Raw genomic sequence first — 16,159 nt, forward strand, 5'->3', positions numbered from 1 at the left:
GGATTTGGAGGAGCATCTCGAAAACACCTGTGTATTCGGGTCCAGACCTGCCAGACCTCTCCCACAGAACTCGCACCAAGTACACCTTGCAAAGCCACATTCTTGGTGGGAAACTCAAGGCCAACCTGCTCCTCAGGAGGACACCCAGCTCTGGAGTCAGCAAGAGGGGGAGTCCGGGACCTAGATGCACACTGACAAGCAAACTCACAGCCAGACTGAGACCCAGGTACACCTCAGGCAGCTGGAGTCCGAAGTCCCTGGACCTGAAGCTGCAAGCCCTGAGAGCATGTATCCTAAACTCTGAAGCCAAGAAGCCTCAAGGCCGCCAAATCAAGATAATCTCCTTCCATGCCCCCAACCGCCCGACTCTTAGATACCAGACAGTTCCCAGGCGAACCCACCTTGCACTCCGTCGTGGGATAGCTGGCACCCTTGAGATTCCGCGACTGAAAGCATACAAATCGTAGCAAACCACCCAGGAGGGTTTTATTTGGACACCAAGAGATACAGTGCACCGCACGGGGAACCTCCCTTTTTACCTGCAAACGACATTCTACTAGTCTGGATGGAGAGGTGGACACACAGACAGACTTTTATGTGCACGCAAATATTGAGAACAGACTTAAAGGATACATAGACGCACTGTTTACGAACAGTTGCAAGAGGAATTTACTTACAGATAGAAGAATGATAATGGTGCATACATAACGGTAGATTAAAATATAGACTAATACATACATGGATCTTTATACATTAATGCAGAAAATGATGATATGTGAACATTTGAACATCCAAGACATTAAAAATAAAACATGTGCTTGAAAATGTGTGTGTGTGTGTGTGGTTTATGGGTGGTTGGGTGTGTTTAATAAGTTGAAAAACACAGGAGAGTAAAAAGGGTCCAAGACCTGCTAGACTTTCTACTTAAGTAGAAAAAGAATGGAGGAACTGTGGAAAATACACTTAGATGGCACTACTTGAGAGGTTCTGGACTCAGGGGCACAGTGTTCAAGCAAGCAAAACTGTGAAAGAAAACTAGAGGTGTGTGTACCACTGGGCAAATATTAATTTAAGACTTACAGGAGGCAAGAGAAAGTGTGTAAGATGTATTGAATTAGAGGAAGATATGGATTGTGTGCATGCATGTGTTTGTTTGTGTGTGTATGTGTGTGTGTGTGTGTGTGTGCATTTAAGTTTATAAGACAAGAGTGTTAAGCAGGGCTGATTAGCACAAGCCTGTTATCCCAGCACTTGGGAGGATAAGACATGAGGATAAATGTGATTCTGGACACCATGGACTATACAGCAAATTCCAGGACAGGCTCCAAAACTACATAGTGAAATCCTGTCTCTAGAAACCAAACATACAATGGAAATAACATGAAATGAAATCACAGAGAGTAAAAAGTTTCAAGGCCAACAAGATATTACAGCTCTTAGGGAAAGATCAGATGATTGTGGAACCCACATTTTAATGCAAATGATGGATAAGCCCACAGGTTCAAGGTCATGGTGTTGCAGAAATGGAAGTCCAGAGAGAAAACCTGAGGTGTGCTTATTGGCTTATTTAAAAAAAACAAGTTGGGATCACAAGAAGTAATTGAAGGGGAGTGATATGTACCAAGAGAAGCCAAGATGACCAAACTTGAGTGGGTGTGTGGCAGTGGGGACAGGTGGGTGTTTGTTTGAGTGTTAGTGTGTTTGTGTGTTGGGTGTGTGTGTGTGTGTGAGAGAGAGAGAGAGAGAGAGAGAATGAGAGTGTGTGTTTGTGTGTGTGTTTGTGCGTGTGCATACATAGTTTTGGAGAGAGGGAAACAGAGAGAGAGGAGTCATAAAGAGATATAAGACAGAGGGAGAGAGGGAGGGGTGAAGGGAGCATGAGACAGAGGGAGGGATTAAAAACAAAGTGGATGTAACCAGAGGATAATCTTGGAAATAAACAACCAATGTGCCAAAGAGATAAACCCCAAGGATAATCCGTGGCCCACTTATTTGCATAGGGATCTTTGTGAGAGAAAGATGCCTAGGTACAACTGGCTTTGGGAAGAACAGGAAAGAGCTACCCACCAGGTCTTGGGGCAAGGTTGCTATGTCCTGCAAACCCACAAAGAAAAAGCTCTTGACTTAATGATGCTCATTTGATTAGCCTTGCTCACCCTGTATCAACTGCACAAATAATGGAAGGAGAAGGGATTCTATCCCTTTCATCTTCAGGCTGTGTGAGCAGGTAAAATACATACAACCTACCTCTAGACTGGACTCCCCAAAACACACACACGCAGGCACACACACACTATGGTGAGCTCAGTATACCCAGAGGGACTCTTCGTTCATTGGGGCCACTTGTAAGGGAGGCCATGGTCAGGCAGCCATAGGGCTCTTTTGGAGGAGGGGATCATGCATTTTCTTTTCTGGGAGTCATGGCAGTAGGCAGGAATGCTGTCTGAACCCTTTCATTCAAACCCTCACACACCCTCAGCAAAGAGCCAAGCTTCCCTAATAAAGTCTGTTTGGTAGTTTGTAACTTTTAGCTTTCTTTGAGCACTGCCAGAAGACTTGGAGTAATCCACCTGGATCCATAAAAACCAAGAATTCATGCCTGAGTTATGGAAAAATTTGGGAAACACAATTAGTAATTCAGGTGCTATGAAGTGAGCATTCAAATATCTCCTTTGCACAGAAAGTCCTTTAATGTGATCTAGAAAAAGTGGGCAAATTCAGGGAGGTAGAGGTGTGGACATATTGAGTGTTTGTTCTACCGATGGCCCAATTTTAGTTCTGAAGCATTGTCAACAGAGTTCAGGGAGTATTTCTTCATGAACAGCACTTCCTATTTAACCAAATTACAGGCGATAAAAAGAATCAAGAACAAAAGTATTATAATGTCATACAGAAAAGCCTTTAATAATATACACATCCATCCATTATAAAAATCATGTGGATTCTAAGTGCTGAAAGAAAATATTTCAACATAAGAAACATTCTGCCAGACAAATACATACAGAAAAATTATACTGCAGGGTGAAATACAGAAATCAGCTTCATTTATATTGAGGATACAAGAGTGTGACAGAGAAAATATATAAAAGAAAAATTAATAAGAAGACAGTTTATTTTGGGTTGTTTTCTATCTCCTTCATAAATCAAGTTGAGGCAAATTTAACAGTATTATGCTACTATTTGTTTCTTATTATTTTTTCTAAATTATGACATAATAAGGCTAAAGAACTTACAGACAATAATTTCACTTAGTTAATTTACCATGCCATAGGTAGTAAGGTGTTCCAATTGGAAGCTCATACACTGGTCAGGTGGTTTGGTAATCTGAAGGGCTTTCTAGTCCTCCCTTAGTCTTGTGATAAACTTTCTTAGAAGAAATTCTCTATGTGAAACAGAACATACAGGGTTGATCTGGGGGAAGGGAAGTGTGTGGGAGGGAATGGGAGGAGTGGAGGGAGGGAAAACTGTGGTCGGGATGAAATGCGTTAGAGAAGAATAAAAGTTTAGAAATAAATTAGTAAAATTTCAGTCAAAGAAACTGTCCACAACCCCTCCTCCCCAAGATCTTCCTTTTCAGACCCTATTATCCTGCCTCTCACTTGTGTCGGGGGCTTTGGGACGTCTGACAGAACAGGAGGATGTGCCACTCTACTGAAACATACATTTAGATGTCTGTAGCAGATATTCTGTTCTTACCACATTCTGAGACATCAGGCTTTTGGATACTCTCGCACAAAATTCTCCATTTTACTGCATTATCAAGGTAGTTTGTTAGAGAAAAATATTTAGAGTAACTCCAAATAGGTAGGTGTTTAATATTTGTTCAAAGAATAAACGAATCCATTTCTAATTGTGGATTTGTGTATCTTTTATAAGTCTGCAGTTCTTGTAATTTTACACATGATGAAATAAAACTTCAAATAGCTGATACCTGACTTTTGATTGCAACTTTTCACATACTTTGAGTTAAGATGAGTTAATATGATGAATTTACTTAGCACAAAATCAGTATTGGGCCACATAAATTTGAATCTGGGCTTTATCTTTAGAACTTTGGAGAAGTTCATTTTATAATTTTGGCTCCAAATTAATCATTTTAAAAACAGGGCATAATATGGCCTGGCGGTGGTGGTGCACGCCTTTAATCCCAGCACTCGGGAGGCAGAGGCAGGCAGATCTCTGTTTGTTCGAGGCCAGGTTGGACCAACATCCTCCAAAAAAATACAGAGAAATCCTGTCTCAAAAAACCAAAAAACAGGGCATAATAAAGAATTTGTAAACTTTGGCATACCTTGGGGTGGAGTTGCACAACTTTAATTCCAGTATTCAGGAGACAGAAGTCTTTGGATTTCTGTGAGGTCAAGGAAAATCTGATTTACAGTAAGGACTAGGTCAACCAAGGCTATTAGACAGTAAGGACTAGGTCAACCAAGGCTATTAGTGAAACCTTGTCTCAAAAATAAATAAACAAACAAATATTTAATATTAACTTTCATCATTTTGGGTTACAATAATATACTTTAAATATTTTTATATGCAAGTGGATTTTAGAAGTATCATTTAAATCATATTTCCACTTAAAGGCACAGATAACTGATTTTCATATTCTATCATAAACAGAAATAGCTTTGTGTTTTAGGAAGTCATTTCTGCATAGGTTTTGTAGGTAGACATTAAGTGAGACTACAAAGTCCCTAATTTATTTCAACCATGGCCGCAGGATTAAATGGCTCAAGTGAAAAAGATTTGGAGAAACATTGAGACTAATATATGTATACTTTCGGCAGGTACATCTAATGTACCTAGTGTGAAGATCTGTTGGATTGGGCTAGAAGAAACAATGAGTAAACCAAATGTGGTGGCCTCCTTGACCTTTATCATTAGAATAGAGATGACACAGACCCAGAGAGCAAAACCAATATTTATAGGTATATTTTAATACCCTGCTGTTTTGAAATATTCTTTGTGAAGTTATGAATAATAAAATATTCCAAATCCAACTTGATATGGAATATACAGCAAAACAATATAAGAAATTCGAAAATGATACATCAGATAATTAATAGGACTTTGATAAGTGAATCCAAAGCTATTGAAATATTTGAAAAGTTAGACAAGGATTTCAAGTGTTTAGTTAAAAATTATCAATGATCTTAATGATGATTCAAGATGCAGATGAGAAATTCAGTACCTTGGACAAGACTTTCTGCAACCAGAAAGAACCTGAAGATAATCACACTGAAAGCCTGGGAATTAAAAGCTTCACAGGGAAGCACCAGACACTTCCTGCCACCAAAACCTGCAGAAGAACCTGGAGGAAGCACAAACCTGACAGCATTATTGGCCGCCAATTTGGGCTTGTTCCTCCACCCAACAGTAGAGAGATTAATCCCCGGGACTCTTCTAGGTCACATCCCCCTCTTTAGGTCTCATGAACATCAGTAGCCAAACCCTGCACCTGAATCCTGCAGAGGGACCTGGAGGCAGAAAGAAAGCAGCTAGCAAAATTCACTGTCATTCTGGTGAGAGCGAGTCAGACTGACAGAGAGGGAGAGAGAGAGAGAGAGAGAGAGAGAGAGAGAGAGAGAGAGAGAGAGAGAAAGGATGGAACCTTGAATTTATACCCATGAATAGAGAGAGATACACACCTAATAACTTCATGAAGAAGAGATGAGAAGACAGTATAAAGACGCATCCAACAACAGATAGACTTATGTGACAAAATCAGACTCTAGGGATTCTACACCAGCAAGACCTGCACATCCCAACACAGATGAAACAGAAGAGAATGACTTTAAAAAGAACCTCATTAAAGTGATATAGGGTCTCAAAGATGGTATGAGAAAATCCCTTAAAAATTGAATAAAATACAAACTTGAAAATGTAAGAAATTAATAAATCTCTGAAAGAAAGCAAGGAAAGCCAATAAAGGACAATCAAACAGATGAAGGAAACAATGCAAACACTTCAAGACCTCATCCAGATCCCCGGCAGCCGCGAGTTCGACGTGAGCTTCCGATCCGCGGACAAGCTAGCCCTGTTTCTTCGCGTGTACGAGGAAAAGCGAGAGCTGGAGGACTGCTGGGAGAACTTTGTGGTGTTGGGGCGGAGCAAGTCCAGCTTGAAGACCCTCTTCATCCTCTTCCGGAACGAGACCGTGGACGTGGAGGACATCGTGACCTGGCTCAAGCGCCACTGCGACGTGCTGGCCGTGCCCGTGAAAGTGACCGACAGGTTTGGGATCTGGACCGGGGAGTACAAGTGCGAGATCGAGCTGCGCCAGGGGGAGGGCGGAGTGAGGCACCTGCCCGGGGCCTTCTTCTTGGGAGCGGAGAGGGGCTACAGTTGGTACAAGGGGCAGCCCAAGACGTGCTTTAAATGTGGTTCCCGGACCCACATGAGCGGCACCTGCACGCAGGACAGGTGTTTCAGGTGCGGGGAGGAGGGGCACCTGAGCCCTTACTGCCGGAAGGTCATCGTATGCAACCTCTGTGGCAAGAGAGGGCACGCCTTTGCCCAGTGTCCCAAAGCGGTTCACAACTCCGTGGCAGCCCAGCTCACCGGCGTGGCTGGGCACTGAACGAGCGTGCGCCTGCTGGGGTGGGTGAACACACAGCCCCTTACCCTTCATAAGTGCCAAAATTTTCTTTTTAAAGATCATTTTTTATCGTTTTGGAAGGAGATATTTGTAAGACCTAACAGACTCTCTCTTATGCCTTTTTAAAACCTCGTGCGCTCCTTTCCGGCCTATTTGAAATGGTGAGTTTTACCAGGAAGGACTATTCGGAACTGTAGCGTACAGATAGGTCGCCTGTCCCCCTTTTCCTCACATCTCGGATTTGTTTTGGTACTTCGGTCGACGTCCCGTCGTCCCCTTTGTACTGTTTACTACCTCCCTCCTCACACGTTGTCTCCGTAGAAGATTCTTGCCCTTTGGGCTGCCTTGCTCATCTTCATGCGTCAGCCGGGTTTAGGGCCCAACGCGGGATACGCATTCCACCAAGTGTTTATTGAATCGCAAACGTTAACTGGTTTATGTCAAGAGTGCCTACGTTCTGCAGCTCTCCGCTGGACTCTTTTTCATTTGCTGCTTCTATGTGATACGAGAACTTGTACAAACTGTTGCTGGAAGTGTGTGATCTGAATAAGCTCTGAATGGTGGCCCTTGGCCACCTCCTAGCATAAAGCTGTATCTGCTTTGTGACAGCTCCTTATGGTGACTCAGAGACCCTTCTATAGGAGCTTGGAACCTAGGCAGTCCTGCTGGAAAAGACCCACGAGGTGGTTTTTGGTGGATTTTCTTTGGGGGAGGTTGCTTCTGTTTTGTGTTTTGGTTTGAGACGGGGTCTCCTTATGTGGCCCTGACTGACTTAGAACTGGCTGCATTGGTAGACCGACCAGGCTGGCTTCAAACTTAAGTAACCGTCTCACCTCTGCCTCCCTGAAGGGTGTTTTAACCTAATCCCTTGGTTTTCCAGCAGATGAAATGAACCCAGAGAAGTTAAATGACTGGGTCAAAGTACACAGCTGTGTGGTGCCTCAGATAGTCCATAGTGGAGTCCCCTGACCCCCAGCCCGGTGCTCACCCCACTACCTCTCACGCTTCACAACCATCTCCTCGACACCGGTGAGCCAAGTCCGTCTGCTCCCTCTGTGGTGACGATCCCAGCATGAAGCTGAAAAACCATCCCCTGAAAGCAGAAAGAGAAAGCTTGTCTTGCCACTTGATAGTACTAGGGCGCTGGGGAAGGACCATCGAACACACTCGAGGCTTCATGCATCAGTCCTTGGAGTAGACACCTTAAATGTTCCAGGACCTCCCCTCCCACCGTCACAGTACTCAGTGAAATGGTTCCCCTCAGCTAAGAAACTGCCATAAAGAAACTGCCATACGTTTACATTTGCACCTCTGCCTCAGCTACTAGGAACCCTAGAGAGCTCATCCGAAACCTTCAACCTCTGACCCTCAGGAGAACGGTGATTTTAACCCAGAATCATGAGTGAGCTGTAAACTCAAAAGCGTTCTTGGGGAAACAGGCCAAAACAGAGGGTCTGGGTCAACTAAGTGTTACCAAGTTCAAGTGAAAGACAGTAAACTGCTTTTTTTCAGTTTTTGTCTTTGCTGTTTTGCTATTTCCTTGTGGCTTAGAATGTAAAACCAATTGTTCAGATTTGTTCTGAATAAATATTTATCTTTCGTATTAAAAAAAAAAAACTGAAATAGAGACCATAAGAAAACAAGCTGAGTGCATGTTGGAAATAAAAAAGCTGAATAAACAATCAGGAACTATACATTCAAGCTTAACAAACAGAACATAAGAGATGGAGTAGAGATTCTCTGGCACTGCAGATAAACTAAGGGAAATAGATTCATCAACCAAAGAAAATCTTAAATCCAAGAAATACTTAAAGAAAAATATCCAGGAAATATGGGACACAGTGAAAAGACCAAACCTAAGAATAACAAGTGCAGAAGAAGGTGAAGAAGCCCAGCTCAAATGTGCAAAATATATTCAACAAAACCATAGGGAAAACTTTCCCAACCTGAAGAAGGACAGGCTTATGAAAGCATAAGAAGCTTACATAACACCAAATAGACTGGACCAAAAAAAGTGTCCCCTGGATACATAATAATCAAAACACCATATAAAATGAAGAAAGAATATTAAGAGCAGCAAAGGAAAGAGGCCAAGTAACATATAAAGGCAGACCTATCAGGAATAGAGTGGACTTCTCCACAGAAACACTAAAGGTTAGATGATTCTGGATAGACGTTCCACAAACACTAAGAGACAAGAGATTCCAGACCAGACTACTACACTCAGAAAATCTCTCTATCACTATAGATAGAACAAAACAAGATATTCCATGACAAAACCAGATTTACACAATATATATCCACAAATCCAGCTGTATAGAAAGTCCTAGAAAGAATATTCCAACCCAAGGAATTTAACTACACTCCAAAAAAACACCACCTCAAAAAATAAATCCAAAACAAACAAGAAAATCAGTGGTCATTGATATTCCTCAATATCAATGGTCTTAACTCACCTATAAAAAGACACAAGCAAACAGAATGGATACAAACACAAAATCCATCCATTGCTGCAAAAAATAAAAAACCTCCAATTCAACGACAGGAGTTTTCTCAGACTTAAGAATTGAGAAAAAATTTTCCAATTACATGGGCCTAAGAAGCAAATTGGTATACCTATCCTAATATCTAATAAAAATACTTCAAATTGAATTAATCAAAAGAGATGAAGAATGATATTTCATATTAATCACAGAAAAAATCCATCAGGATGAAGTCTCAATGCTGAACATCTATGCCCCAAATACAAAGGTACCCACATTTTAAAAAGAAACATTATTAAAACTCAAATTATAAATTAAACCCCACACACTTATAATGGGAGACTTCAGCATCCCACTCTAACCACTGAACAGGACCAACAGACAGAATCTTAACAAAGAAACAAAGGAACTAAAAGAAGTTATTACACAATTGGTTTTAACAGACAGCTATAAAACATTCCATCAAAACATAAAATAATATACCTTCTTCTCAGCACCACATGGAACCTTCTCTAAAATCAACCACATGCTTGTCAAAAAATCAAACTCCAACAGGCAAAAAAAGTTGGAATAACCCCCTGTATCTTATCAGAACATCATGGCTTAAAATTAGAATTCAACAACAACACAAATTGTAGAAGCCCCCACAAACTCATGGAAATTTAATAATGCTCAATTACATCACCCCCAGGGAAGGGAAGAAAGAGAGAAATAGAAAGAAAGAAATCAAACACTTCCTAGAATTCAATGAAAATGAAGCCACAGCATACCAAATCAATGGGAGACTCTGAAAGCAGTTCTAAGAGTAACGTTCATATCACTAAGTGCCCACATGAAGAAACTGGAGAATAGCCACACAACAGAATTAACAGAACATCTGAAAGATCTAGAACAAGAAGTAGCAAACTCACCCAGGGGGAGTACATGCCAGGACAAATTCAAATTGAAAGCTGAAATCAATAAAGTAGAAACAAAGAAAACAATACAAAGAATCAATTAAAAGAGTTGGTTCTTTGAGAAAATCAGCAAGAAAAACAAACCTTTATGCAATCTAACCAAAAGGCAGAGAGAGAATATTCTAATTAATAAAATCAGAAATGAAAAGGTGAACATAACAACAGAACTGAGAAAATCCAGAGATTCATCAGATCATACTTTGAAAATCTGTACTCCACAAAATTTGAAACTTTAAAGGAAATGGACAAATTTCTGGATAGATATCACTTACCAAAATTAAATAAAGAACAGATAAAATATTAATAAATCTGTAACGCCTAAAGAAATAGAAGCAGCCATCCAAAAAGTCTTCCAAACAATATAAGGTCAGGTTCAGATGGTTTCAGTGCAGATTTCTACCAGAAATTCAAAGAAGAGCTAATACCAATACTCCTCAAATTGTACCACACAATAGAAGCAGAAGGATCATTGCCAAACTCTTTTTAAAAGGCTACAATTACAATTACCTTAGTAAACAAACCACTCAAAGACACAGTTAAGATAGGGAACTATACACCAGTCTCTCTCAGGAACATTGATGAAAAAATACTCAATAATATACCGGCAAATCAAATCTAAGAACACATCAGAAAAATCATACACCATAATATGCAGGGAAAGATTTTAGATACCTGTGCCTCTTGGCACACCCAAAGTGGCCATGGTCAGAGCTAAGAATTTTGTAACAGCAATCTTCAAACACTTCGGAAAGAAATGGGAGCCCACTTCTTCAACTCCACCTGATATGACTTGATGCACCTGAACTGCCCTAATTCGATGATTCCATCTGATCTTATCCATCCATCTGATCCAATCTGATGCATCTGAAATGACAAGTGCCATCCTGAAACCAAATTGGGACTACATCACTCTAGACAACTCCAGATCAATGAACTGGTACAGCGCACCTTCTACTCTGTGGCCAGAGTCTCAGACAGGAGCTTCAATCAAGATTAGAACTTCAGTCAAGAACTTCAATCAAGGGAAAGCAGGGGACCACCTGATCCAACAGGACTAGGAATAACAAGCCCTGCATCTGAGCATGCTTTCTAGTGTCTGTGGATTGCCTGGGAACTGCACAGTTTCCAATCCTGGCCGGAGCCAAGAACCCAAGATTTCATGTCTTCTCTCCCACCAATGAGACCAGAAAACCAGCAGATCCAGCAAAGGGTGCAGGGTACCAGGTGGGAGGCTAAGCACCCCAGATTACTGGTCTTCTTCTTCCCCCACAGGACAAGAACAAGGACGATTAATAGAAGAACACCCAGATTATTGGACTTGCTAGCACCCATGAAAGGGTACTCTGGTCCCCGAAGCCCAGACCAGTAAGGGGCTTTTTCTGCACTCACTAGAAGAAGAGATGGGAAACATACAATACAAAAACACACTCAGCAACAGAAAAACAAATATGACACTGCCAGTTTCCAGAGATTCCACACCAGCAAGACTCCGACATTCCAATGCAAATGAAGCAGAAGGGAATGACCTTAAAACCACCTTCATGAAAATGATACAGACCATGAAAGAGCATATAGGAAAATCCCTCAAAGAAATGGATGAAAAAACGAACCAAAAATGCAATAAATGGAAGAAAAAACAAACCAAAAAATGCAAGAAATGGACAAAAGAACAAACTAAAATTTCAAAAAATGCAACAAATGGACGAAATGATAATCTGAAAATTACACTATGCAAACAGTGCAAGGGTTGAAAACTAAAATAATGAAAATACAAAACACAATCAGAAAAAAGGCTGGAAATAGAAAAGCTGGGCAAATAATCAGGTACTGCCAATACAAGCATTACCAATAGAATATAAGAGAGGGAATAGAGAATCTCAGTTGTGGAAGATACATTAGGAGAAATGGACTCATCAACCAAAGAAAATCTTAAGACCAACAATTCCTTAACTCAAAACATCCAGGAAATATCGGACTCCATGAAAAAACCAAACCAAAAAATAATACGTATAGAAGGTAAAGAAAACCTACTCCAAGGGGCAGAAAACATATTCAACAAAACCAGAGAACAAACCTTCCCAACATTAAGAAAGAAATGCCAATGAAGGGAAAAGAAGCTTACAGAACACCGTATAGTGTGGATCACAAAAAAATCCCCTCACCATATAATAACCCTAACCCTAACCCTAACCCTAACCGCAAATACACAGAATAATGAAAGAATATTAAGAGCAGCTAAGGAAAAAGGCCAAGTAACATATAAAGGTAAACCTTTCAGAATTAAAACTGACATCTCCATGGAAACTCTTAAAGCCAGAAGGTACTCGTTAGATATTCTACCAACACAAAATGACCACGGATGCCAGCCCAGACTACTATACCCGGCAAAGCTCTCAATCTCTATAGATGGAGAAAACAAGATATTCCATGACAAAACCAGATTTACACAATACCCATCCACTAACCCAGCCCTACAGAAAGTTTTGGAAGGAAAACACCAACCCAAGGAAGTTAACTACAAACACAAAAACTCAGGCATTAGAGAATCCCTCTCTACCAACAGACAACCATTCCAAAAAATAAGAACCAGCAATCAAAGGTCATTAATATCCCTCAATAATATTAGTCTTAATTTGCCCATAAAAAGGCACAGGCTGACAGAATGGATTCGATGACAGAACCCATCCTTCTGTTGCATGCAAAAAACATACCTCAGCCTCAAAGACAGACATTACCTCAGAGTTAAGGGTTGGGAATAGATTTTCATATCAAATGGCCCCAGGAAACAAGCAGGGGAAGCAATCCTAATATCTAACAAGCGAGATTTTATACTGTCATTTCATATTAACCACAGAATATATCCACCAAGATGAAGTCTCAATTCTGACCATATTTGCCCCTAATACAAAGTCATCCAAATTCGTAAATGAAACATTACTAAAACTCGGAACACACATAAAACTTCACACACTAATAGTGGGAGACTTCAACACCCCACTGTCACCACTAGACAGTTCAACAAGACAGAAATTTAACAATGAAACAAAGGAACTAATAGAGGTTATGACGCACTTGGATTTGACAGACATATATAGAACATTCCATCCAAACACGAAAGAATATACCTTCTTCTCAGCACCACATGGAACTGTGAGGAGCCGCCCTCGCTATCGCTATTGCCATTAGAAGATGGCGCTGACATCTGCTGTCAGTTGGAGTTAACCGTTAGAAGATGGCGCTGACATCTGCTGTCAGTTGGAGTTAACCGTTTAAGCTGTGCCTCTCCCGTGGCGTCATCTGGGGTGATGTGCAAACCACCAATCCCGGCTCTACACGTCTCACTCGGAGCTCCTAGGCTTATATAAGGGGCTGGGTTTCTTAGCTTGGGGTCTCCCTCTAAGAAGCTGATCATCTATCTCTCAAGATGCATTAAAGCTTTACTGCAGAAGGATCCGAGTGTTCTGCGTCGTTCTTGCTGGCGAGACGGTAGCGCGGGACATCTGGTGCCGAAACCCAGGAACTCTTCAACATCGCCGGCGCTGCGGGAGACCCCTCGGAAGACGGGGCGGATTCAGAACTGCAGGGACGTAAGTTCAGAGAGGTATGCTTTATCCTGAACACCCCTTTCTCGACTTTGGCCTTAGTTTGTCATCACCGTGGGACGGGTCAGTGGAGGCTTTGGTGCTAGTCCTGTTTGTCCTTCTCCTTCATCGTGGCTGGTGCTGACAGAACGGTGCTGTCAGTCTGGTGCTGTCAGTCTGGTGCTGTCAGTCTGGTGCTGTCAGTCTGGTGCTGTCAGTTTGGTAACGGAGTTGAGCGCCGCTTTTTAGATAAGCCGCTAGCGCGATGGGGTTGTCACAGTCAGTGGTTACTGCCCTACAGACTGTGCTAAAACAAAGAGATCTTAAAATTGCACCACGAACACTTCAAAATTTTGTGAAGGAGGTAGATAGAGTGGCACCATGGTATGCTTGTTCCGGGTCCCTCACTGTGGCCTCATGGAACAAGCTAGGTAAAGAACTAGACAGGAAGCATGCAGAAGGAGATCTCCACTTAGGTACCAAAGCCATTTGGAAGCTAGTTAAAAACTGCTTGGAGGATGAGGCCTGTCACCCTGCTATAATAGAAAGTCAGGGAACCTTAGAGGAAGTTCAGGATAGCATGTCAGAAACTGAACGGAGTGAGAGAATGGGAGCTCGCAAAAGGAAAGACATGTCTAAGAAAAAAGGCCCTCCCCAAGAAGTTAAGAAAGGGGGAGAGAGAGAAGGGAGTGATCATTCACCCCCTAACAAATCTAAGAAAAAGAAAAAGCCAGAATCTAGTCTATACCCTACAGTAGAGCTAGAAGCCTTGGAGCTAGATAATTCTGATTCTGACACTCTGGATTCTAGCGAAGAAGGTGGTCTAGAGGAGGAGGTGGCACGGTATGAGGAAGAAAGATATCACCCTGATAGACACCGGCCACTGAAAACAAAAATGAATGTGAGACCACCACCTATAAATCCGGCGGGCTCACGCCCCTGAGCGCCTCCGCAGTATGAGTTTCGGCTGAATACTGGTACTGACTCCTTTTTACCTTTAGAGGAACGGAGAAAAATACAAGTAGCTTTTCCAGTATTCGAGAATGCGGAAGGCAGAAGAGTACATACACCTGTAGATTACAATCAAATCAAAGAATTGGCCGAATCCGTTCGTAATTATGGGGTCAATGCTAACTTTACCACATTACAGGTAGAAAGGGTTGCTAATTTTGCCATGACTCCCACTGACTGGCAGACGACAGTGAAAGCAGTGCTTCCCAACATGGGACAATACATGGAATGGAAGGCTCTCTGGTATGATGCAGCCCAGGCAAAAGCTAGAGTTAATGCCACGGCTGAAGATGAGAATCAGAGGCAGTGGACATTTGAAATGCTGACAGGTCAGGTTCAACATGCCCTTAATCAAACCAACTACATCTGGGGTGTCTATGGTCAGGTGTCGGCCGCCGCTATTAAAGCATGGAAGGCCCTCACAAAAAGGGGAGAGTCCAGTGGACACCTTACAAAGATTGTCCAAGGACCCCAAGAGCCATTTTCAGACTTTGTGGCCAGAATGACAGAGGCCGCCAGTCGCATCTTTGGTGATTCAGAACAAGCTATGCCCCTGATTGAGCAACTTGTCTATGAACAAGCAACCCAGGAATGTCGAGCGGCTATCGCCCCTCGCAAAAGCAAAGGTTTACAAGATTGGCTCAGAGTGTGCAGGGAGCTGGGGGGACCCCTAACCAATGCAGGACTAGCTGCCGCCATTTTACAAACGCACAGGTATAGAGATTTATCTAGTCGAAAAGCTTGTTTTAATTGTGGGAGAATGGGGCACCTTAAGAAAGATTGTCAAGCCCCTGAAAGAACAAGAGAATCGAAGCTTTGCCATCGTTGTGGTAAAGGTTATCATAGGGCTAGCGAATGCAGGTCAGTCCGGGATGTAAAAGGGAGGCTTCTGCCCCCTATTGAAGAACCCAAGGTACCCCAATCAAAAAACGGGTCACGGGGCCCATGGTCCCAGGGCCCTCAGAAATATGGGAACCAATTTCAGAAAAGCAATCAAGAGGAAGTAGAGGTTTCCGCGGAACCCGGGGAATGGACTTGCGTGCCGCCTCCGACTTCTTACTCATGCCCCAAATGAATGTTCAACCGGTCCCAGTCCATTCCCCTGGACCTTTGCCCCCTGCCACCATTGGGCTTATTCTGGGCCGTGGCTCCTTAACTTTACAGGGACTCATTATATATCCTGGAATTGTTGACCCGTATCATAAAGAGGAGATTCAAGTTCTCTGTTCTAGCCCTCGGGGTGTATTTTCTATAAAGCAGGGAGATAGAATTGCACAACTGGTGTTGCTGCCCTCCCTCGGGGATGGAGAAACCTACACTTTACAAAAAAGGGCTATGGGATCTTCTGGAAGTGATTCAGCCTATCTGGCTATACCCCTAAATGAGAGACCTACAATAAAATTGTTAATTAATGGAAAAGAATTTGAAGGGATAATGGATACGGGAGCAGAGAAAAGCATTATTTCACTCCATTGGTGGCCAAAGTCTTGGCCCACTGTTGTTTCATCTCATTCTCTACAAGGTCTTGGA

The 16,159-nt window shown here is 42.2% G+C and overlaps 1 protein-coding gene across 1 annotated transcript; it reads left to right on the plus strand.

The window, feature by feature from the left end:
* The first annotated feature begins 5,956 nt into the window (after nucleotides 1-5,956).
* On the plus strand, nucleotides 5,957-8,201 carry LOC121138705 (zinc finger CCHC domain-containing protein 3-like). Its single transcript, XM_040741341.1, has one exon. It carries the CDS (start codon nucleotides 5,957-5,959, stop codon nucleotides 6,578-6,580), a length of 624 nt encoding a protein of 207 aa, XP_040597275.1. The 3' UTR covers nucleotides 6,581-8,201.
* Nucleotides 8,202-16,159: the final 7,958 nt, after the last annotated feature.

Source organism: Mesocricetus auratus, unplaced genomic scaffold, assembly GCF_017639785.1.
Source record: "Mesocricetus auratus isolate SY011 unplaced genomic scaffold, BCM_Maur_2.0 contig_3931_pilon_obj, whole genome shotgun sequence".
NCBI lineage: Eukaryota > Metazoa > Chordata > Mammalia > Rodentia > Cricetidae > Mesocricetus > Mesocricetus auratus.

What these genes read in the sequence shown, in the direction of transcription:
- LOC121138705 (XM_040741341.1), top strand. Translation starts at nt 5,957, where the DNA reads ATGCAAACACTTCAAGACCTCATCCAGATCCCCGGCAGCCGCGAGTTC.